This window comes from Equus caballus, unplaced genomic scaffold (assembly GCF_041296265.1).
Source record: "Equus caballus isolate H_3958 breed thoroughbred unplaced genomic scaffold, TB-T2T haplotype2-0000437, whole genome shotgun sequence".
Taxonomy (NCBI): domain Eukaryota; kingdom Metazoa; phylum Chordata; class Mammalia; order Perissodactyla; family Equidae; genus Equus; species Equus caballus.
The window spans coordinates 2,296,316-2,322,101 of NW_027222394.1; the positions used below are offsets into that span (position 1 = coordinate 2,296,316).

At 39.5% G+C, this 25,786-nt stretch overlaps 2 protein-coding genes across 2 annotated transcripts in view; one reads left to right on the forward strand and one right to left on the reverse strand.

The window, feature by feature from the left end:
• Window positions 1-669, reverse strand: part of LOC138922989 (regulator of DNA class I crossover intermediates 1-like) — a 75,465-nt gene extending 74,796 nt beyond the window's left edge. Inside the window, 1 exon segment of the mRNA XM_070259479.1 lies at window positions 507-669. Coding sequence (XP_070115580.1) covers window positions 507-529 — 23 coding nt within the window. The 5' untranslated portion in view covers window positions 530-669.
• A 44-nt stretch (window positions 670-713) lies between these two features.
• Window positions 714-23,459, forward strand: LOC138915129 (ATP-binding cassette sub-family D member 2-like). Its single transcript, XM_070259480.1, has 9 exons — window positions 714-858; window positions 3,285-3,388; window positions 5,386-6,831; window positions 8,375-8,555; window positions 17,006-17,127; window positions 20,477-20,645; window positions 21,383-21,477; window positions 22,315-22,350; window positions 23,445-23,459. The coding sequence occupies exons 3-8, from the start codon at window positions 5,713-5,715 to the stop codon at window positions 22,315-22,317; spliced, it is 1,689 nt and encodes a 562-aa protein (XP_070115581.1). The 5' UTR covers window positions 714-858; window positions 3,285-3,388; window positions 5,386-5,712; the 3' UTR covers window positions 22,318-22,350; window positions 23,445-23,459.
• Window positions 23,460-25,786: the final 2,327 nt, after the last annotated feature.

Here is a 25,786-nt window from a genome sequence, read left to right on the forward strand (position 1 = left end):
CGCTTCACTTTCCCTCCCTTGCAAAAACAAACTAAATTGGATTTATGGTGGATACGAGCCCCCACCAATGGATTAAAGGGCAGCAGGGAATGGCCTCTTCCATAACGCCTTACAAATTTGTGCAAAGACGATATATTGACGCAAAGAAATCCCTTCAAAAAGGGAGAAGCAGGGGCGAGAAGAGGGCTCAGCTGCTCAGAGGTCTCATTAGAGGAGGAGGACCCGGGAGGCGGGGGAGGGAGAGCAGAGAACCTCACCCACGGCGGGCCCCACATGTGAAGCTTTTGGAAAGACAGTGGGGGAAAAGCTGAGCTGCTTTCGGTTTAAGAGCAGAGACATGGCGCTAGGGTCCCCCGGCTTGGGGAAGATTAAAAGACCTCTCCTAGCAAGTTGCCCCCAGGCAAGGCTGTGCCCTCCCCTCCGAGGCCTAGGAAAGAGGCGCCATGACGGGAATGCACGTCCAGGGACGCAAGGCTACAGTCTCAAGCTCCAGCAGCACGACTCACCTGGAGCCCCCGACCCAGTTCATCTCCCCAAAACTTCTGAGAAGACACTGGGGTTCTGACAGCTGCACTTCAGACGGCTCCGTTCAGGGCTAAGCCACAGCTTCCTCGGTTTCAGCCCGCTCCTCTCCGGCCCACGGACCTATAGCCCAGCCTCCCTACAGCCTTTACGGCCTGGTTAGGCTCCTTCCGCGTCTCCCGGCAGCCTCTGCGGTTTCTGCGGCGACGCTGTCCTGATAGGGCCGCAGGGGACGCCGTGGGAAAGCAGCGCGTCCGAAGGAGGAAGAACACAGCAGTTTCAACCGGTCGGGCGAAGGAACCCTCAAGAAATCAAGTGTCGGGCTGTGGCCGCAGGGTTAGTGTTTCAAACCACCCCCACCATAGTTTTATTTACTTTGGTGTAGGTCTCAGCCTTTTTCTTTTTAGGTCAAAGAACAGACTGAGGGGAGAAAAAGAAGGCAAGAACAAAGATATGGATCCGTAATCCTCAAGATGATGTTTCCATTCCCACATCACTCCACATCCAAATCCTTTAAATATCTTTCACGTGCAGTTTCAATATTCAGTACACAGTTGTTTATTAGAAATATTGCGCTGTAGTAACTTACCATTTTGTGGGTTTCTTAGAGAGCTTGATCAAAACTGGGTTTAGCTGTAAAGACCCAAAGACTTTAAACACCTTACCGAAAAAAATCTCAAAACGAAAGTTGGATTTTAGTGATCGTTTCTGTGTTATGTTTGTATATCCTCACAAAATGTTTATCTTACACACTGTTCTATGATATTTTGGTTAGAAACTAGAAATCTCCTGTACCAAACAAATGCACAAAATGGTTTTTTTTCCCCAATTGTCATGATTGTTTTCCAGATTTTTAATCTGGGCAACCTCTCATTTTCAAATATGATACATTTTCTGTTAACTCATTGGGAAATAGTGCCTAAAATATAGTTGCCTAAAATAGGATTATGTGCCCTGGTAGACATCGTTTAATCATAGAAATACTGATTTTTGTCACAAAAATTCACCAAAGTATATCTATCATTGGTTTGAATTAAACCAAGTGAGTATAGCATTTCAGAACAAATTAGTCTTCGTCATGGAGTAGCTCATCGTTTTTCAGTAACTAAACCATACAGTCGAGTCAGAAGCAATGGCCCAGTGCGTTAGCCTTTCCTACTTTCAACATTTTGAAACAGGTACAAATTAACTAAATTAACTAGAAGGGGAAAATAATTTTATAGAGGATTGACTGACCTTTTAAAATATATTCTATAGGTAGAGACATAAAGGACAGGTTGACCAATCTGTTGAGAAGAGTCAAGAAGTGGGAGCTGGATAGAACCGTGTCTTCTCTCTGACTAGAGTCACTGCTTTCCTTCCAGTCACAGAGAGGCAGTGGAAGTGGTAAATTAGGCTAAGGAAAGATTAATCTATGAGATACATCCTCAGACAAGATATTTGCTGGGTTTTCCTTCACAGCAAAAGACATTTCATTATGAACCAGTTATTAGGTGGTTATTTGTAACAGATGAAATATTGACCTAAGATCTCATCTTCATTGTGTTTGTGGCTCACATGAATAAGGCTAGCATGACTGGTAGATAATGAGTCAAATGCTGTGCTATTTTAGGGCCAGTAGGGCAATTAGGTAATCTCGGGTCAGGAAACAGTTCAAGAAAGGAATACAGCACAGATAAAATACTACCTAGCATTTGCTGAGAAGGAAATGCATCCCAAATCTTAAACCTTAATTTGTCTTTACTGCTAAAAATTATTTACTCTCTGGTGATTTACTATCTAAACACATAATACATATTATCTACATTATACATTTTTATTCATATACTTATATATGTAGGTCTCTTTATTATAAAAATTTATTTCTGATGTTTTACTGTTTAGAAAGCATGTAGTTTTCCTAATATATGTGTATATATATAGTCTCTAATATATATATAAAGTCTATTTAATCCTGCTCTTCCATGGTTGTTGGTAATGTCCACTGTGACACTGACATTGAGAGTATCACACTTGAGAACAGAGTAATTTGATAATTATTGCTTATTTTTTAACTTTCATTCATTTTCAAGATCTTTTTTTAAGATTATTTCTCCTCTCTTAAGAAAAATTTTAATGCTTTCCCATATAAACACATGTAAAGTTGAGAAGATTGAGTGGAAATTAGGCTGAATTATGTTTACTATAGTAACAAGTGACTTTTTTTCACTCTTTTTTTCTCACCTAGTTTGAAATTCAAACTAAATTAGCATTCTTTCTGCTTTAATTGCATGGCAATATAAAAAATGAAAGAAGTATCTTGACATTCTTAGTTTCTTACTTAAATACCATATATTTCCAACTGGAATTATGTATCTGTTTTCCTATCATCTTGAATTCTTCCTCTGCCTTGCCTGAAGTCTTGAGCTTGGTCTCAGATGCTAGGACCAACCCTGACTCTTGGGGGTAGGGTAGAGTGAAGGGTGGGAGTGGAATTAAAATGGTGATAGTTACATCTGTACTTAAGTGGCTCATCATTAGGTCAAATCTCACATTAACCTTTTCCCCAGTTCTAGTAACTGGCCTCCAACCTTCCCTGCACCACAATTCCGGTAACCAAATTTCTGTCTTTCTATCTTGATTATTTTCCTCATTCTAACAAGTCTTTCACACAAGCCAATAAAAGCTTGTTCCTATACCCTAGCTTCATTATCAGTTGATAAACTGACCTACCTACAACTAAGTGCAGGCCTGATTTGATCTCTAACCTTCTTTGCTTCTAGATTTCCCACTGCCCTGCTCCTCCCCTGATGTGGCTGTCCTATGCCAGTGATGCAGGCCACTTGCCTCGACTGCCAGCTGCTTGCTGACCGGCGTAACCCTCTGTGTAAGTGTTCTGCCTGGCTGAACATCCTCCTATCACCCCCAGCTAAGTTTACCCTGGCCCTCCACCTGTCTTATCACAGTCAGGAGATGTGACATAAAGAATTAAAGTTTATAAGGGTAAGAGATCCTTACTTTGACACGTGAGAAACGTGAGATTAGGAATAAAAGATTTTGAAAATAACCACTATAACACTATGATCTCTACATACAGACTTAGAAAGTCTCAATGGAATGAATGATAGATTGTGCTGCTAATATGGTCAGCTATAAAAGAAATTTGCATGAATTTGCCACTCATGTATTAGTCAGTCTGCTGAATTGAATGCAAACAAATGAAAAGAGACCTGTGATGATTCTTGAAATTCATATAGGTACATGGGAAAGGAGTTTTAAAAGTTTAAGGCTATTGTTACTTATGAAAAGGAGAATAGTTCTTTATTCACAGTAAACTGAATAATGAAGATCATTCAACACTGAAACAGGTTTTATATTCTAGCACAAGGGTTGGCAAACTTCTTCTGAAGAGGGCCAGATAGTGAATATTTTAGGCTCTGTTTCATCTATCCAGCTCTGGCTCTGTGGCTTGCAAGCCATAGAAAATAAGTAAATAAATAAATGGGTGTGGCTGTGTTCCAATAAAACTTTATTTATGGACACTGAAATAAAAATTTCATGTAATTTTCATGCACCACAAAATATTATTATTCTTGTGATGTGTTTTCAACCATTTTAAAATGTAAAAACTGTTCTTATCTCAAGGGCCATAAAAAAATAGGTGGCAGGCCAAATTTGGCCCACTGGTTGGGTTATAATTTGCCAACCTCTGTTCTAATTTAATGCATATCTTCCCAGGCTTCCAGTTGACTAGAAATGTGTATGTATGTTGTGGGGGGGGGGGGGGGGTGGGTGTGGGGAAGCAAAAATGCTTTTGCATATTCGAAAACACACTCATCCTTACCTAAACATTTTACATATTTAAAAGTATGCAGAATTTTGCTTGACTGTTTAGCAGTTTAAGTCCTCTATTAGGGATGTAGGGAAAATTTTTTTAACACTCTTTGTTTGAATCAAATAACCAAAGTGGGAAGTAGCCAATAGATTATCTCTAAGCCTAAACAAAACAAGCAAAACAAAAGTTTGCAAAAGACAAAGAACTCTCAAAAAAGGTCCCAGAGAAGCTATTTCCACCATCTAACTCCAGTTGGATTCCCAAATGGTTAACTTTAGGTTATAAAGTCACACACCTCCAAGTAACAACTATCTAAAGGACGCAAGAGGGTGGTAGAAGTGAAACACTGCTCTTTTTTATTCAATAGTCACCTTGTAAATAAATACCAGTGCATCAGATCTCCATTGCTAAAAATAGCAGTTGTGGGGCTGGAAGATTTTTATTGTAAGGACAAGTAAACATAGAGATGGAGATATAGCAAAGAACTATTTTCTATAATGCAGAAGACTTCTCTCCTATTTATTTACAAAATATGCCCTCAATTACGACTTGTCTGATAGATTCTGGGACTTCATGAGAAACACAGGCAGAAAAAATAAAATAAAATGGGACTGAAAAACAGATCTAAGTATTTGATAGTTTGCTTTCTCCAGTGTCCCTCCCGCTTGTCTCTTTCCTCTCTCTCCCTTTCAGATTCAGTCCATACCCTTTCACATTCATTCCATATCCTTTTCACATTCATTTCATGTTGGTCCTCTTGCCCCTCCTCCCTCATCTCCCTAGCTCCTTCTGCCTCATCTCGTTTTATAGCGCTTGGAAATTTCCTTTTCTTTCTGCTCTTCCCCTTGTGGTATCTACTAAAACCTTAGAGGAGTGATGTATATTCTGAAACTTCTGTGCGTTTCTAAGTGACGCTGAGCATGCTCAGTAGCTGGGGCAGGTTTTGTCGCCCGCAGCTGCCCTGATTCGACCTTTCCCAAAATAGACATTTAACTCTTTGGACTCCTGCCTAAGGATGTAATTCGCTTTGCTTTCTCCTCATTTTCAAGGTTCAAAGGGAAGCGGCGAGGATTCCAAGGTCCCACCATCCTCACAGCCAATGAGGGGCCTGTGAGGGAGGAGCTTGGGGCAGCTTAGTGCAGCTTGAGCTTCTGAGGGAATCATCCTCAGTAGGTGCAGTGGAGTCTGAGCTCCTCTGCACCTGTCACAGCAGAACAAAATTGAAAAAAACAAAAGCAAAATTTAAGAAAAGAAGAGAAGAAATGCTGCGGACTATGGAACCCTGTAGGACTTTCTGAAACATTTGCTGGGGATTCTGGTGGATCATGATCTTTTAAAACCAATTCTTTTTGAAGCCGGTTTGGGTAATTGGGAAAATGACACATATGCTAAATGCAGCAGCTGATCTAATGAAATGGACCAGATCTAGCGCTGCTAAAAGGGCTGCCTGCCTGGTGGCTGCGGCATATGCTCTGAAAACCCTCTATCCCATCATTAGCAGGCGTTTAAAGCAATCTGGCCACAGGAAGAGAAAAGAAGCAGCTTACCCGACTGCAGAGAACAGAGAAATACTGCATTGCACCGAGACCACTTGTAAAAATTCTTCGCCTGGAGTGAATGCAGATTTTTTCAAACAGCTACTAGAACTTCGGAAAATTCTCTTTCCAAAACTTGTGGCCACTGAAACAGGGTGGCTCTGCCTCCACTCGGTGGCTCTGATCTCGAGAACATTTCTGTCTATCTATGTGGCTGGTCTGGATGGACAAATCGTGAAAAGCATTGTGGAAAAGAAGCCTCGGGCTTTCATCATCATATTAATCAAGTGGCTTATGATTGCCATCCCTGCTGCCTCTGTGAACAGTGTGATAAGGTACCTGGAGTGCAAACTGGCTTTCATCATCAAATTACTCAAGTGGCTTATGATTGCCATCCCTGCTGCCTCTGTGAACAGTGCGATAAGGTACCTGGAGTGCAAACTGGCTTTCATCATCAAATTACTCAAGTGGCTTATGATTGCCATCCCTGCTGCCTCTGTGAACAGTGCGATAAGGTACCTGGAGTGCAAACTGGCTTTGGCCTTCAGAACTCGCCTAGTAGACCATGCCTGTGAAACCTATTTTACAAATCAGACTTATTATAAGGTGATCAATATGGATGGGAGGCTGGCAAACCCTGACCAGTCTCTTACTGAGGATATTATGATGTTCTCCCAATCTGTGGCTCACTTGTATTCTAATCTGACCAAACCTATTTTAGATGTAATCCTGACCTCCTATACGCTCATCCAGACTGCTACATCCAGAGGAGCTAGCCCAATTGGGCCCACCCTATTAGCAGGGCTTGTGGTATATGCCACTGCTACAGTGTTGAAAGCCTGCTCTCCCAAATTTGGTAAATTGGTGGCTGAAGAAGCTCATAGAAAAAGCTGTTTGCAGTATGTGCACTCCAGAATTATAGCCAAGGTTGAAGAAATTGCCTTTTACAGAGGACATAAGGTAAGATAGAAATTAAGATGATGGGTGAAATGTGAGACTGTTCGAGCTGCCACTGCAGTGCTAGATACCATCTGTTGTACTGTTGATGGACCCACTTCTTTAGCGTTTTAGACTCCGATGACATCTAAACCTGTACTAGAATGTATGCTTCCTTACCCTTTTTACTCACAAGTTGTTAAAGAATTATAGAGTGCAAACTTTTCTAAAGTTTCATGAGAATAAAATTTTCAGCACTCAGTCTACTTAGCCTCAGTTACCCAAACATGCTCAGAATTATCTCTGAAGCATTTTCTTAAAACTTAAATCCTAATTGGTTGTAGAACATTAGAAGAAAATGTGTTTGGAAACTGAGTAAACACATGTCCATTGAGATGGAAAATTTAGGATGGTATTCTCTTGGTGTTACTATTGAGGGCCCTTTGTTTTTAAGAGGAAAAAAGACCCTGTCCTTTTACATGAAAGACAAGTTTAACAATTTTGCATGCCTGGTCAGCAATGGAGGGTCCTCAGTCCTAAGAAGTGCAGGAGAGTGTGTCTCACAAATGGCATTTCCAACTCTTAGTTAATGTTCAGCACCATGTTTGACACAAATAAAAAGAGGCAGTGAAATGAAATTTTGTCTGGCTTTGAGAGAAAAGCTAAGATTAGAGAAGAAATGAGGAGGAGAAAAGGAATTTCAGAACGTTATTTCTGAATACTAAAGATTTTCGACATTAAGCAGATCCCTAAAATAGTTAGCCTAATTACATAAACTTCCAGAGCATTGAAGTAACCTCAGAATATTAAATACGACCAAATTTTTTAAGGTGATGCATCTGAAATCTTAATACAAATGACTTAGTACAAATGAAATATTCAGGTATTCTTAAGTTGAAATGGTATTTTAATTCCCAAGCAGAATTATTTACTTTTTGAAGCATCATTAGTTATCAAGACAAACGTTTACAGTAGTAGGAATCTGAAGAAGAAAATTTAAAGCAAATTTAGGACTTCTACTCCCCCTTGAAAATTGTCCTTATATGTTGTATTAGTCATATTGACTTGTGATTCTTCTTGAATCATTGAACTCAGTGATTTAAATTATACCATGCTGTAGGCTTCCGGCATTTAAGACAAAATCCAGCAAATTGAGTTAGTTCGAAAATGGAATCTAATTACACATATGTGTGTCATGTGTTTATTTTCAAATATTTTTGGTGTGATCAAGAAGGATAAAGTTCTAACATTGTTTACTCATGTCTTATAGAATATCGTTTAATTTTAACCTCATGCATGTAATTTTGAAATAAAAATTATAAATCACTGACATGTACTTTATATTTACTAAGTATCATGGGTTTTTTTCAATAATATAGGTGTGACCAAATTAAATAATAATGACTCATTCTTATATTAATCTGTATTTTTTAGTTGTTAGAATCATAGATCATACTATACTAAGTAAAACAAAATAATGTGTACCTATCTTTAAAGAAAGCCTTCAGACATACAGTATTTACTTTTATAACTCATGCTGGGTTCTTGCCTCTTTTTCCCTCTATAGGTGGAAATGAAGCAACTCCAGAAAAGTTACAAAGCTTTAGCCGATCAGATGAACCTCATTTTATCCAAACGTTTGTGGTGCATCATGATAGAGCAGTTCTTGATGAAGTATGTTTGGAGCAGCAGTGGACTGATTATGGTGGCTGTACCTATTATCACTGCAACTGGCTTTGCAGATGGTGGTAATGACATTTATGCTTAATCTTCAATATATGTTTAGGATTATTTCTCTTGAAGGTGTCACTGCTGGTTTTGTGTGAGTGAAACTGAATATGTAGCCATTTTTCTGTGGTCATTAATGGTCAGAAACAAAGGCAGACTTTGCAACATCCAATAATAATACCTGCAGTGTGAAAGGAGATAAGTGGCTCAAAAGTCCTTTCCAGTTGTGAGATATTTCAAATTAATATCTTGAAAAGCAGTGTAAGTTCTCTCCATGTGTTTTAAACTTCAGTTCTGCACATCCCATGTATTTAGTCTATAAATATTCTATAACTGGATCTGCCCTGTTTTGTGATTTGAAGAGTTGGTTGACTACATTAGGCAACTAGGAATATTGTTTTAGGAAGTGCTTCACACCATGGAAGGAGATCTCCTCTACTTGTAGGTAACATAGATAAACCTCCTATGTAGCATGATTTGGTGGCATTGTGGGGGTAGGGGTTGTCAAGCTGCCCCTGTCTAATTCTAGCTATCACCACCCCAGTGGTTTTTACCAACATTTTTCATCTTTGGGATAACTAAGAAAGATAAGGACAACAAGAACAATATTAAAACGTTCTGTAATACTTGAGATGGGAGTTTGGGTCTTAATGGGCAGAGACAAAGGGGAGTTAATTAAAGTAGCAGCATTTTCTGCTCTTCCTCCAAAATAAAACGTTCCCCCTTCTCTTTAAAAACCACTTGGTCAAAATTGGCCTTAGTGTTGAAGTAACTAAATAAAAGCATGGGCTTTGTAGTAAGACAGAGCTTAGCTCAACTCTTGGCTTTCCCTCTTCCTGCCTGTATCCTCTCAGTCATGTTAATTAAACTCTGAACCTCCATTTCCTCATCTGTAAAAGGAGAATTGGAAAGGCTACTTCAGAGGACTGTTGGGAGGATTTAACAGAATAATGTTTATAAAGTACAGAGCATGCTCTTGACGTTCTTGATATAGAGTGACAATTATTACCTAGGAAACAAAAGGCAACACTGAGAATAAGGTAACAGAATTCACACTATTTTACGGCTATTTTTGGTGTAGAATTAAGAATTAAGTTATTTGTTTGAAGTCATCTAATAAAAACAAGTAAAAGAATTACCCTATACTTTAATATTTTGAAACAGTGCTTCAATGCTTTAACCAATTATTACAAAAAAACTTGTCAAATTTGAGTCATTCTTAACCTAAAATTGTTCATTTTAGTAAATTGGAATTTGTCAATCCCATGTGATAAGACTGTAGATATACCAAATATACTCCACAACTCAACTGTCTAATACTGTGTTTAGACCACTGGGAAACTGAATTTTATCTATTTTTATGTTTTCAAAGTTTTATTTTTCAAAAAATCATTTAAAAAGTTTATATTGAATAAGGTGTTGTTAGTAATAGTATTTTTAGACATAATCCTTTCATTATAAGATAAAATAAATTGCTTTTTCAAAAAAGTATTGGAGAAAAAAATGACACAAAAATTTATGGTCTTGAGATTAGTTTTAGTAAGACACAACAAAATTATCAGATATTCATAGTGGATCTAAGTATATGGATGTTTTAAAAGGTTCGTATATAACGTATAGAGACAACACCAATGACAAGATCATGGTGTAGTTCTCTTAGTCCTTGGAAGCACGGGTCTTATTACAAAACCCCAGAGTATTCAACATAGAGCAGAGAAAATGCAGCTATTAATGGTGACAAATTAACCCCACAGAGACCAGTAAGAAGTAAACAGTGTATGCAAAGAATCTAACAATCTTATTTCTATGGGTGATGTAATAAGATATTTAAAAATAAATCCTGAAAATATCATATTAAATTAAAGAAACAACATTAAAATTTCACATTGAAATTATTATAATCACAGTGATGCAAGTAAAATAAAGTAATTCTTAAAGCGTCTTTTCAAAAGAGGATTTTATACAAAGAGAAGCAGTATAAGAATGTCATAGAAGAAAAAAATAAATTCGTATGACAGCATTATTATGAGAAGGTGCTTCAATATCTTCTGTAATTTCTAATGTTACTATATATACGCTTATAATGTTTGTACGTATTTACTAAAGACATTTGACCTACAATGATTTAACACATGAAAATATTGTTAGCGTTTTACTCATACAAAATTATTTTTTCTAAATAATGATATATCTTTGAGGCTTTAGGTCTTGGAATTACATATCATATATTCTAATCTAATCTTCAGTCTTAATTTACACTTATGCCCTGAGTTGTCCCTTATGTTAGAGATGAATTAAATACATGATACTGTATATTTTAAAGCAAAAATAGGTGGAAAAAGTGGGTGAATGAGAGAAGAATGGCAAAGAGAAAAGGGAGAAAAAGTAGGATAGAGGAAAAAAAGACAATACAATAAAGAAGCAGGCCACTGTTCAGATCTTGACTCAGCTATTTAGTAGTTATCCATCCTTGAGAAATTTGCATAAACTTTATATGCCTCAGTTTTCCTCTCTTAACCATAGGTATAGTAATATATATCTTACAGAATTATGAAATTGTATATAATGTATTTAATGTGCTTTGAAACAGTTCTCAGCAAGTAGTAAGAATTTAGGTGGATCATTGTTAATATTTATTCTATTCTTACCATGTGGGCTCTGGCATCAGATTGCCTGGGTTCAAATGCTTACTCTTTTGCTTACTAGGCTATGACTATGGGCAAGTCATTTAACCTTCTTGTGCTTCAATTTCCTCATTTCTGAAATGGGAGAAATTATAGCAGGGTTGTTAGGAGGATTAAAGAAGAGTACATGTGTAAAACTTAGAACAATGCCTGCTTCATCGAAAATGCTCAATAGACATTTGCTGGCACGATTATTGTTGTTAAGAGAGCAAGATATTTAAAAGTGATTAGGAAGTCAGAGGTAAAAGTGCAGATAGGAGGAAGAGCCTGCATAGTTTTTTTGGAGGAGAAAAGAAAAATAGTTTTGTAGTAGATTTGTTATACCACCCACCTACAACTTCAAGTGAAATCTTATGGTTAGGACAGGATTATGTTTATATTCAAGTTCACATTACAAAATTGCATGTGGAATCATGCCATTTTCACTCAGACGAGGAGCTTAGAGGTCATCCAGTCTGGAGCCCCAGATTTGCCTCAGGGCACACAGATGGTTAGTGGAAGCACTAAGGATAGAAGACATTATGTGATTCCTAGTGTGTTACTTTTCTTACCTTCATCACGCTACCTCCATTTAGCTATATTGGAACTTAGTCTATAAGGGACTTAACTTAGTTTGAGACCAAGCAATCGTGGGAGCTAATGCTTGAAATAGAGGCATTGAAATAGTTAATTATATATAGTTTCTGTTATATTTTCTTAGAGGACATTACCCCTTTCTTTGCTTTGTATTAAGAGAAAGACTGAAATTATGTCAAGAAAATAGTTACCTGGGAGCTGTATCTCAATTTTTTAATATTATAGGCCACTTTTCTTCTCTTCATATCAAAAGCAGTTCTGGGCAAGGCCAGGGAAAGCTACTTATAGGTCCCTTCTGCCGGACCTTATCACAGACACCTGACAGGCAGTGAACAGTGCACCTAAGCCACTAGCACTGCCAGTAGCGTCCACATGTTGGTGATCTGCTAACGTGAGGTGGCACATCAGAAGTAGCAACTGAAAGCACTCTTAGGAATGGAACTGAACTCTACCATAACCCTCATAACATGGGTGATATTTTATTCCTAAAATGTACTTCCAACAAGATGATCTCCATAGCTCCTGCTGCAGGAGTATGTCTCATATTCAAATGCCAAATTGTTGAAATATAATTTTGTATTTGGGTCAGTTTACATATGACTACTCTCTTGTTGACCAATTATTGTCACAGTAATTATCAGTACATATCAAAGACATACTTTGTAGCTGTAATTAGCTATTCGTGTCAGGAGCTATAATTTTTAAAGTATAACATACATGCCCACAACGGCACAATCATTAGTGTACCACTCAGTGAACTGTCACAAAGTCAACCCATACACGTAAGCACCACTGAGAAGAAACAGAACCTTACCTTCATCCTAGAAGCTCCCATCCCAGAAACCCCTTCCCAGTCTTATCCTCATCTTCAGCCTCCTACCCCCATCCCCACTTCCTCCTGCCCCTGCCCCCATGCCACAGCAAAGGCAGGCATTTTACCGATCATTCATTAGTATTTGCTGGGTTTTGAGCCTTATATAAATAGTATCATGCAGTACGTATGAGAGTTTTAGTTGCTCCACATCTTTGTCAATGTTTGATGTGAGTCTTTTTCCTTTTAGGCATTCTTATGAGTGTATAAGCGTGCTTCATTGTAGTCTTAATTTGCATTTCTCTGATGACTGAGGAGGTTAAGCACTTTTCATTTGTTTATTGGCTACTTGGATAGCCTTTTTTATGAAGTACCGATAAGTTTTTTCTTCATTTTTAAACTGGCTTATCTGGTTTTTGCTTGTTCATTTGTAAAGCTCTTGTGTATTCTGTAATGAGTAGTTTGTCAGATACACACACAGACACACACACACACACTCAAATCTCTTTTCCCACTCTATTCTTGCCTTTTCAGTCTCTTAAGTGTCTAAGAGAAGTTCATAATTTTAATATAGTTCAATTTATCAATCATTTTCTTTGTTGTTAGTGCTTTTTTTGTCCTGTTTAAGAAATATTTGTGTCACCCAAGGTCATAGAGTTATTCTCCTATTTTTTTTTTTTTTTTGAGGAAGATTAGCCCTGAGCTAACTACTGCCAATCCTCCTCTTTTTTTTTCTGAGGAAGACTAGCCCTGAGCTAACATCCATGCCCACCTTCCTCTACTTTATACATGGGACGCCTACCACAGCATGGCGTTTGCCATGCGCTGCCATGTCTGTACCCGGGATCTGAGCCAGCGAACCCCAGGCCATCGAGAAGCAGAACGTGCCAACTTAACCGCTGCACCACTGGGCCGGCCCTCTCCTATTTTATCTTCTAGAAATTTATTGGTTTTTCATTTCACATTAAGATCATCAGTTAGAATTGATGTTTATATATGGTATGAGGTAGGGTAAGATTGAGATTTGTCAAGGTGGCAAAGATAAAACATAAATGACAAGAAATAAACTCAGATTGTAAGTCCAAAGAAAAAAGTACAGAAGGGTAGCCTGCTTTTTTAATTTTTAAAAAATTAATAGACAATTTTCTTTAGAATAGTTTTAGGTTTACAGAAAAATTGAGCAGAAAGTGTTCAGTTTCCAAATTTCCCCTCCTCCCATAATTTCCCTTGTTATTTACATCTTGTATTAATGTGATACCTTTGTTATAACTGATGAACCAATATTTATACATTAGTAACTGAAGTCCATAGTTTACATTAGGATTCACTCTTTGTATTATACAGTTCTATGGGTTTTGACAAATGTATTACATAACCTTAGCTTTAAATCCTTTCTCACCTTTTCAGTGAAATAGCAACAGATGTGACCGTGTTTCAATATATCCTTTTATTAGCAGAGCTGAAAATAGCAGTAAAATGAGAAGATATAATGTTAAATATTAAATCCTTAAGTGAGGCACTTTTGACAACGTATTCAAAATATTTGGTGAGGAAGATAAAATGTGTTGATCTGGGATACAAAATAGGTGAGTGCTTTAGGTCATGAATTTATATCTCTGACACTGAGGAATGTACCCTTCTCACAGAGGCTATGCAGTTGGCTGTTGTGAGCATGGCAAAATACTACTGGCACTGCTCTCACAGTACTTTCCAAAGAACAATCCGTAGAATAAAAGTCAAATGAAATCTGTCCAGAGCTATTTGTAATTTTGTTGCTAAAAGCACGAAGAAAACCCAATAGGCATTAATCTGCTAAAGCGACGTGGAAAGTACCATGCCATGTCAAACACCAGTTCATCTGTGCTAGTGTTTTTACTTCTTAACAGAGACTGTCAGTAAAAGCTACTATTTAAACCGCTTTTAACCCAAATTCATAAAATCCCATGATTATTTTAGATCACCAGCCAGATTCTCTATGAGCCAAAACTATTCTTAGTGCTTTAACTGATTCAGCAATTCACTATTTTGGTAGCTTGCTGAGAATCTTTCGGTAATTTTTTTGTGTCTATCTAAATTTTGTCACGCATTTAAATGTAAGAATATCTACATTCTGTTTCCAGTCTATTTATTCAATCACATTTTTCACTCCTCACTTATACCAGCACTCAAAGCCTTTCTTTTTTCATTCCTCAGGGAAACTCACTCACTTCAAGGGGGCTAACAGGAGTCCTCTAGAGCAGTGACAATAGTAGGGCTAGGAGGAACCACATTTGACTATTTGTCCTCTTTTTTTTTTTTAAAGATTGGCACCTGAGCTAACAACTGTTGCCGATCTTCTTTTTTTCCTTCTTCTTCTTCTCCTCCGCAAAACCCCCCAGTACATAGTTGTATATTCTAGTTGTGAGTGACTCTGGCTGTGCTATGTGGGACACCACCTCAGCGTGGCCTGCTGAGCGGTGCCGTGTCCGCGCCCAGGATCCCAACCAGCGAAACCCTGGGCTGCCAAAGTGGAGCTCAGGAACTTAACCACTCGGCCACCGGGTGGCCCCTAGACTATTGTAAAAGGGCCCCATGAACTCATGGTGATTCTCATACTCGGGTGAAATCAGTGCCTGACACCAACCCATGCTGTAACTTGATCAAGCTGTTTATCATTCAGTTGGCATTGCTTGAAGTTTCCCTTCTCTGTCCTGTTGCTTATACTATACTTATGATCTATTGAAATTATATGTGGTCTTCAAGGCCTCACTCACAGTCTACTCCTCCATGAAGCATTTCCTGTCTCTTGCAGCAAGAAATGATCTTTGCCTCCTCTAAACACCTCCCATTAACTCTCTTCATAGGCTGCCCTGCATAGTTATTTGGGAACTTATCTTCTCTCTCCTACCAAATTGTAGGCTCCCTAAGGAAAGAGTCTGAAAATCACATTTATCCTTGCATGTCCTATAGCACCTTGCCTAATTTCTTGCATATCTAGGTGTTCAGTAAATATCTGCTGAGTGCATTTTACCTTATATTATGCGTGGATCTCTTTCAAACCCAGCTGAGCTGTCTGTGAGCAAGTAAATATGAAATTATCTGGTAGTCATAATAGGGCATAAGTTAAATATTTGCACTGATATGGAGAAAAAAAACCTTTGCACTGAGATAAGTCAGAGAACAATAAATATCAAAGTTAGACTATGACTATCTATATCACTCTAATTTCTTCATTAATTTTCAGCATTTAATTTAGAACTTTGGAAATAATCTATAGACGGGCCAGATAGAGACTCAAATTGTTGGAAAGATTAAAATAATGACTTGGAGAGAACAATTTTGAAGAATGAGACTAAATTAAATAGATATGCGATAATAACTAGAGAAAATAATAACAGCTAACATTTAGAGAACTTATTATAGGCCATAGATTAGACTAACACTTCATTTGTATTTCACCTTAAAACAACTCTTTGAGATAGAATTGTTTGAGATAGTATTATTGTCTCCCTCATTTACAAATGAGAAAATAGGCATGGAGAGGATAAGTGGCAAGTTCTACTTACCTTACTACCTGCCAATAAGTAGTAAAGCCTGGATTCAAACCTAGTCTGACTCCTCTTAACCGTAATTCTGCATTGACAGTAATTTAGGATGTTCATTCATCTATCCATCCCATCCATGCATCCATGCATCCATTCAATACACATTAAGGAGTACTATGTGCTGGAGACTCTGCTGAGTACTAGGAATAAAGAATAAAACACACATTCTTGACCCTTAAGAAACTTAAAGTCCATTGGAAAGGCCAGCAAAAGTTTCCAGGGAAACCTTTACTAAAGAGTTAACTCTTGAAGAAAGAGCTAGACAAAGAAGGAAGAGAAGTATATTGAAGTCAGAAGAAATCATGTATGCAAATAGCAGAGGATAAATAGAGTGTTGCATGTTTGGGCTGCCGCTAGACTGTAGAGTGAGGGTTGGTTGAAACAGGTAGACAGAGGCTGGATTATGAGGGTCAGCTAACTTGCATTTCTATTAAAGGAACTACACTAGAAATATTTGCTTGTATTCCTATTAGTAGTATTTTATTGACCAAATCCATAGTATTTGATTGCCTAGCTGTAATAAGGGCAGGGAGTTGAATTTGGAAAAAGTTAAAAGAATGCTAAGTGAAAATAGTCATAATTCCTATAGACTTACTTTTGTTCCAAGTCTCCTTCTAAAAAAATAATGAAACAAAAGAAAGCTTTAAATAAAATCTCGTACAAATATTGTATTTTCAATAATTCATTAAATTTCTAAGAAATTGCTGGTACTAATGAAAAATTTACATGTGGTTGTTTTGGCCATAATTTCATCTGTATAAAATAAAACATTTAGTTACTTGAAAAAACTCAATAGTTTTGTAGTTTGCTTTTAGATCTAGAGGATGGCCCCAAACAAGCTATGGTTAGTGAACGGACAGAAGCCTTTACTACTGCTCGAACTTTATTGGCCTCTGGAGCTGATGCTATTGAAAGGATTATGTCTTCATACAAAGAGGTACTTGCATTTCTCATCATCAATTTGATTAAAATAAGATATATGAAAATCAAGCAAAATGTAAATTACAAGATATACTTAGTATTTTGGAAACATTTTTCTCTACCAAACATTGCTAAGAGTAAGGCAGCCCTCCCAAGTATATTGCTGCTAATACCCTTTAATTTTTACACTTTCAATTATAACTCCTCTTTTTCTGTCTATAGTATGATGTATTTGTTTTTAATTAAAAAAAAAAACCACACCCCTAGGTGTGGATTCTGGAGCCAGAGTGCCTAAATTTAAATTCTTGCTCCAGTATTTACAAATTATATGAACTTACTCAAATTCCTTAACCTGTCTGTGTCTGTTTCATCATCTGTGAGATAAGGATAATGATAGCATTGACTTTGTAGGGTTGTTGTGAGTTAATACATGTAGAATGTTTAAAACAATACATATTAAGCAGTCACTAAATGTTAGCCAATAATATTACTTATATACCTTGCAAACTTTTACTCATCCTTCCTGACAAGTCAAGCCTCACCAACCACCTCTAAAACCCTCTTGTGATTCCACCTTCTTTCCGCCTTCGTTGCAGAGTCTGGCTCTACCTTCTCTGTGTTCACAGTACACCTGGTGCTTTACCACATTGTAATTGACTATCCCCTGCACCAGGCCCTGAGTGGAAAGCAGGAACTGTCTTACTCAGCTTTACATTCTTAATATCCATTTTAATGCTTGGAATGTTGTACGTGGTCAATAAATACTTGCTGAAAGAATGGTAATGACCTGCAAATATCACAGTGTTAAGACTGGAAATCATTTTATTCAGTTCAGATGTTACATAATATTCCCATGGACAGACATTCTCACTATTACTTACTCTTGTGGCTTTTGTATCAATATAAATTGCCAGAGCATCTTTATAAATTTAGCTGCCTATTAAATAAGCCTCGAATAAGCCATATAAAAGAGTTACAAAGTTTGTGATTTACCCACAAAACTTTTCAGTCTCATTCAACAACTGATTTCTTGAATTGGGTTAAAAAAATAAAAGTAAAACCAGTTGTTTAGGGCCACGTACCAAACCAACTCAATTTTAAAAAATTTTTCAAATAGTAATTTTGATAATCTGAAGACACAGTTTTGAGGATAGGTTTTTTGATTAATAAATTACTTATTAAAATTAAATGACAAATCAAAATTTTGGCCGTCTCACATTAAAATACTTTGGTATCTAAGTCACAGAAAGAATATCAATTAGTTTTTCTACATTGTCTCCGACACAAAAACTGATTGCATTTTGCTTTATTTTGGCTGACTGTGCTTTGAATCACAGAATGTTCACTTCTAAAGAATCTTATTGCTGCTATGACAGCACATGAAAGCATCATGCATTCTCTGCTAGCTCCAGAGGGAGCAAGGGTCCTTTTTAGAGTTAGAGTTCAAGGGCAAACCCCCTGTCTTATATCCCAAAGTAATTTGTCCACAGTCACATTCTCAGGTTTTTTCAGACACTCTTGGCCCACTCCACCCTGACTCCTGGTCTACTAACTCCTTGCCTCCTGCTTTTCTTTAATTGACCTCTACATTTGGTTTTGGACTTTTTATTTTTTTATGCAAATATATTTAGCCAGGTTTCTTTTGAATCCATATTTTGTTAATCCTTAGCTCTGTTTTCCTCTGCTTGAGAACTCAGGAGATTTTTGTGGATAACATTTGAGAAATTACCCTTTAAATAGCTATAACATTAACATATAGAAATGCGATACTAATCCAGCTACAGACCTCTCACACAGTAGAAACACGGTAGAAAGCTTTTGACAGTAATATGCACTCTTTTACTGCTTGTTTTGCACACACAAAAATCTTACACAAATGTCAGCATTGTTGTATTATTCCACAATTTATTGTTTAAGAGACATTTACTAGTGACCTGCCTTGCTTACTGGTTCCAGTTTCCTAGTAAACATTTCTGTAAGGGATTGGTTTTGTGCTTTCCTTTTCACTGAGAAAGATGGTCTTGACAGGAGATGAGTCACCTTTCACAGTACCCTGACAACAAGGTGTTCTTTTAATAGAAAAACAGCAGGAGATTCAGCCTAAATTGGATCACTGGCAGGATAGGAGCAAGGTACCACTCTATTGAGCCTTATGGACTAAAGCAGAGATTTATCTCATCTTATCTTTAATCTCACCTAGAAAACAGTCATATTTAATGTTTTTCTTTGGGCATATAAATCATGTTTGGCTTGAAAAGAAGCTGAATTGTGGAATTTGGACTGAAAAGGAGTTGAAGATTTACATTGAGCTCACTCCCAATTTTGGTATCCTCTAGGAGGGATATTTTCTCTGCCAAGCTTAGGAATTTTGACAATCAATTTGACTCAGAAACATTCATTTCTAATAAGAAAAATATGTATTTTTCTTCTATTTAAAACCTATTTTAAATTGAAAAAAGATATCAAAATAAAGGATCATAATTTCATTGAATGAACTTAAGCTTTTCACAAAATTTCTAATTTTCTGGAAATGAAATCTGTCATTTGAACGAGTCAAATCAGAAATTTGACTAAAGATTTATTTATTTATGAAGATTTTATTTTTTCCTTTTTCTGCCCAAAGCCCCCCGTACATAGTTGTGTATTTTCAGTTGTGGGTCCTTCTAGTTGTGCTATGCGGAACGCTGCCTCAGCATGGCTTCATGAGCAGTGCCGTGTCTGTGCCCAGGATTCCAACTGGTGAACCCTAGGCCGCTGAAGCAGAGCGTACAAACTTAACCACTCGGCCCCGGGGCTGGCCCCAAAAGATTTGTTTTTTTTAAGATCGGTACCTGAGCCAACATCTGCTGCCAATCTTTTTTTTCCCTTCTCTCCAAAGCCCCCCAGTACACAGTGTATATTCTAGTTGTGGGTCCTTCTGGTTCTGCTATGTGCGATGCTACCTCAGCACGACTTGATGAGCGGTGCTAGGTCTGCACCCAGGATCCAAACCGGCAAAACCCTGGGCCGCTGAAGTGGAGCGTGAAAACTTAACCACTTGGCCGTGGGGCCAGCCCCTTGACCAAAGATTTTTAAGTCTCACTAATATTCTGAAATCTTTACATTTCGTTTTTAACCGTGACTTGAATGAATAATTTTTTATGTGTTTTATAATCCCAATCAAACTTACATTGACACGTTGCTATGTTGCTCTCTTGATAAACTTTTTACCGTTACTTGTTTTAGTTATCAGATATGTTATTTATTTTTCATGTATAATAAAATAGGATCTTTAATATTAAATCAAAAAGCTTATATGATTGCGTATTTTTTTAAGTCTGTCTTGAGTATATTAACTCTATTTTATTTCTCTGTGTTGGTTTTAGATCACTGAATTAGCAGGCTATACTGCTCGAGTGTACAATATGTTTTGGGTCTTTGATGAAGTGAAAAGAGGCATTTATAAGAGAACTGCTGGCATGCAAGAGTCTGAAAACCATAGCAAGAATGGAGCTAACATAGAATTATCCCTCAGTGATACGTTGGAAATCAAAGGTATTAGACTCAAATGTTTTTGTATTTTTCCTGTATTTAAGTGTTTATCAACAGAACTAAAGTTTTTTAGAAGCTAGTCTTTAACAGATAAAAGAAACCAACATTTATTTATTTAAATAGTTATTCCTAAACTTAGTATTGCAGTGTGAGGAGTGGTGACTAACATTACCATTAAAAAAAAATTGTTACCTTTATTTAGAACAAAATTTCTAGAATTATTTTTGGAAACTGCACATATGGCAGAATGAATTGTTTGCTTTTAAAAATCAAATAACAGAATTAGAACTAATGTCATATTGTTCGTCATCATCCTATGTTTTTAAACTTATTTGGTTATCATATTTTTAAAAATTATATATAAATGTCTTAATTCCCTTTCTGGGGCACCGTGTTTTTTCTGTAAGAAAGGTTAATTTAGAGAAACAAGTAGTTGTAAAGAGTATGGCTGGGTTATATCAGATAGAGTTTAGCTTTGCTCTCATTACGATGTTGACATTAGGTTATTGGTAAGTAATGTTTCTGAGAAAGATTTTCCAAGTAGATGTGTCAAAATGTCCAAATTTACGTTAAACTTTTCTTTAGATATAGATATCTATATTTCACTTGGTTTTCTGATTTGTTACTGTGAATTATCTTTATAACGAATTTATCTATGTTGCATTATACTTTAAGTTATTTACGTAGTTAAGAATAACGTGTGATAGCTTTTGTAACTTAAGTCGTTCCTTAACTTATAGGAGAAGTTATTGATGTGGATCATGGAATTATTTGCGAAAATGTTCCCATACTTACACCAACGGGAGAAGTGGTGGCTTCCAGGCTAAACTTCAAAGTAAGATGATATTCAAAAATCTTCTGATTGTTGCCATCACACTAATAAAAAACAACACAGAATTCATGTACATTTGTTAAATACATGGAGGAGCATATGGAAAGGAGGGGAAATCAAGGAAGGTATGCACAGTGGCTGAATTACAAAAGCAGTTAATTCCTCAGAAAGCAGAAAGAAAGAGAAATTTGATGTCTACTGCTTTATTGCCAGGTTGAAAATTAAAATTACAGTTCACTGAGAGCCTATACAAGGTTCCCAAACGGTTTTTCACACTGGGTTTTCCCTCACCTGAAAAAACAGGCCAAGAGATTGTGAGGATCCATAGTTAGTGTTTTAATCCATTTGGCAGGACTCAGTGTTTTTCACGTTCTGTGATACTGGGATCTGCGTCTTCACTGTCATGTGTTAAACCTTTAAGTCTTGTCCAAAAGTCACGTCATTACCTAGAGAATCCTTCTGTGAATTCCAGGCAGGTTGCCATCTTTCTGCTTCCGCCTCCTCTCCTCACCTTTACAATGGGGAGAATAACGGTAACCTACCTTTTGGATGTGAGGATTAAACGAGACAGTTGGTGCAAAGCAGTCGGCGCAGGATCTGGCACAAAGCGAAGCCTTCAATAAATTATGATTACAGTAGTTTTGACTTCCCTCCAGTCGGAATATAGTCGAGTTGAAGTTCGTGGCTATGTCACAGCTGTGTCTCAGGCTGGTGTCTGCCGCCCTGAGCCAAGCCGTAAAAATCCCTAGAATAACTTTGCAAAAGCCTGTTAGCCTCTTGAGGCTCCTACACTTCTTTATTTTATTTTGTTTTATTTTATTTTATTTTACTTTATTGCAGTGACAGTGGATTCTAACATCACGTAGCTTTCCAGAGGTACGTTGTAATACATTTCGAATTCTGTGTAGATTACGTCGTGTTCACCGCCCAAAAACTAATTATAGTCCGTCACCTCACATGTGAGCCTCGTCGCCCCTTTGGCTCTCTCCCCTCCCCCGCTCCCCCTACGGTAACCACCAATCCAATCTCCGTTGCTCTGTGCGTGTTCGTCATTGTTTTTATCATGTACTCATGAGTGAGATCACACGGTGTTTGACTTTCTCCCTCTGATTTATTTCACTTCGCATAATACCCTCAAGGTCCATCCGCGTTGTCACAAATGGCCGGATCTCATCGTTTCTTAGGGCCGAGTAGCATTCCATTGTGTATACACACCACATCTTCTCTGTCCATACTTCCCTTGATGGGCACCTAGGTTGCTTCCAAGTTTTGGCTGTTGTGAATAATGCTGCAGTGAACCTAGGGGTGCACGTGTCTTTCTGCATTGGTGTTTTCCAGTTCTTTGGATAAATACCCAGCAGTGGGCTAGCTGGATCATACATATGGTAGATGTATTCTTAGTTTTCTGAGGATACTCCATACGGCTTTCCATGGTGGCTGCACCAGTCTGCACTCCCACCAGCAGTGTAGGAGAGTTCCCTTCTCTCCACATCCTCTCCGACACTTGTCTCCTGTCTTGTTAATTAGAGCCATTCTGACCAGAGGAAGGTGACCTCTCCTTGTAGTTTTGATTTGCCTTCCTCTGATCGCTAATGATGTTGAGCCCCTTTCCATATGCCTGTTGGCCACCCGTATACCTTCTTTGGAGAAGTCACTGCTCAGATCTTTTGCCCGTCTTTTTAATCGGGTTGTTGATTTTTTGTTGTTGTTGAGCTGTCGGAGTTCTTTCTGTGTTTTGGATATAAACCCCTTATCCGATATATGGTTTGCAAGTATCTTCTCCCAGTTGTTAGGTTGTGTTTTGGTTTTGTGGATGGTTTCCTTTGCCGTGCAGAAGATTTTTTTTTCACTTTGATGTAGTCCCGTTTGTTGATTTTGTACTTTGTTTCCATTGCCCAGTCAGACATGGTACTTGAAAGTAGGCTGCTAAGACTGCTGTCAAAGGGCATACTGCCTATGTTTTCTTCTAGACGTTGCATGGTTTCGGGTGTGGCATTGCAGTCAGACCCGAGGAGGCTGCAGTTCCCCGAGAGCGAGCGTGTGGGCGGGGCCCCAGGAGTTCTCCCAGGAGGGTGTCCCTGTCCCTGTCAGCAGTCCACCGCCTGAGGGGGGGGGGGGGCGGGGCAGCGGCCAGGGAGCCTCTGGGCGGCGGCGCGCGCGCGCGCGGGGAGCGCGCACGGCTGCTGGGCCGCCGTCCGGGGAGGCGTCGGCCAGCCGCGCCTGCCTGCCCAGAGCCGAGCCCGGCGGAGTCCGGCCGCGCTCTGCTGCTCTCTCCCGGGCCGGGCTCGCCCGTTCCCCCGGCGTCCCTGGACGCCGCTCCGTGTCCCCGCTGGGCACAGCAGCCCGGGCCCTCCACAGCCACGGCCGCTAGCCTGAGGAGGCCCTCCTTCAGCTCCCGCTCTTCCTGCTCGCCGGACACGGACGACCAGGGCGCCTGCGAAGAGGATTCCATCTGGGAGAGGTACCTGGGGGCGTGGGCCTGGGGGCTGGTGGGAGGCGAGCGTGTCCCTGAGGAATAGGCTTGTGCGCCGAGAGGTGCCCGTCAGGCCGCGGGACAGCTGCGCGGCGCGGGCAGCGAGGGGGTCTCTTCGTGCGCTTCACGCGTTCGTGGAACGGGCGGTGTGTGCCGGGCACCTGCCCAGGGGCCAGCCTGGGGATGCGGTGCCCGGGAGTCGGGCGCTGAAGCGGCGCCCGTGGTCTTGGCTTCTTGGAAGGCCAGACGCGACGTCGGTAACGACACTGGTCTCGATGCGTTCTGAGGGGTGCAGGTCTCCCTCTTTTCGAGGCTGCGTTCCGTTGGGGTTTTCACGAAGCCTGTCGTGCCCCTGAAGCTCAGGCCGGTTCAGGGGAAGTGGCCTGTCGAGGGCCGCATAATATTCGTGTGCAGAGCCAGTGCTTTCCAAAGGCCTTGACTGGGCAGAAGTCTACCTGTTAGGGGTGCAGTGGGGGCTGTCCGGGGAGCATTGTGAGCACAGGTGTGTGTCCCACACTTGAAAGTCTGGCAAAGAAAGCGTGAGGCTGGAGGGTGCTCCGTTCGTTCCCTCCTTCCACAGAAAGTCTGGAGAGTTGACTTTGGGACTTCCTTTCCTCGGGTCGGTGCGTGTTCAGTGGTCTGGACACTTGGTGGGCAAGACTGACAGGGTGTTTGACGTACTGGACCTCGCAGCCTAGTTGGAAAGGACAGATAGGCAGCAACTAATTACCTAGGAGATACGTAAAAGCCATTCTGTGTTGAGTGCTGAGAAATACGGCATTTACTGTTAGACTTTGTGACTTAGGCAGTGATGTTGAAGCTGAGAGCAGATGCCTACAAGAAAAGGAGGACTTGTGCGGGAGAGCGTTGGGACAGGGCAAGGGAGGAGGATGGCCTGTCAGAGGAGCTGAAAGCATGCCCTGGAGACTGGGGCCGCGTAGGGACTGTAGGGTGGGGAAAACCAAACTTTTCGATTAAGGCTGGCGCTTTCTATAGGTTTTCGGAGACTAAGCGTGGTGATTCAGCACGTGGACTCTGGAGCCAGACTCTGTCACATGGGTCCTAGCTCTGCCACCTACGGGCTGTGTGAACTTGGGCAAGTTACTGTACCATTCTGTGTGTCAGTTTCCTGATCTGTAAAACGGGGATGATTATAACACACACTCCATAGGTGAGTGTAAAGGTTAGAGGCTATTTCATGTCCGTAAAGTACTTAGAGCAGTGTCTGGCCTTCAGTAGGCGTTAGTAGTGGTTGATTAAATAAATGGATAAATGCATACATAAGTATTCAAGGCTTGGAGGCTGTCCCTCGTGCAACGTGTGAACTGGAATGGATTACACCCGGCTTTGTTTCCTTTCCAGCTTGCAGTAGCTACTGACCGCATCTGTGGCACTGTGGAATTAGAAATAATCTCCCTCGACTTGGCTGCTCTTGGTAACAGAATCTAATGCTGTCCAGATTATCCCAGGGAAATAAAAGCCTTGTCAGTAGCCTAGTAGGGTCAGGCTTATTTAATAGGTATCGCTTATATTGGTTTGGCTGGTATTTGTTGGTAACTTTTTCTTGGCAAAGCTGCTCGGTTAAAAAAAGTAGATTAGCTGTAAAATAGTTCAGACCCAGAGAAAAGTAGAGAGTTGTGTAAGCAGAGCACGCCTTTCCTTGACTCTCTGTCGAGAGCTTTTGTGACTCCAGCCGCTCTCTGCCTCAGACGCGGTGCCCTCTGCGTGTGCAGTCATCTAAACCGTGCAGGGTCCGGAACCGTGGAGAATCTAAGGCAGTGCAGTCATGCTTTGCTTAACAGTGGGGCTAGGTTCTGAGGAGTGCGTCACGGTCAGGCA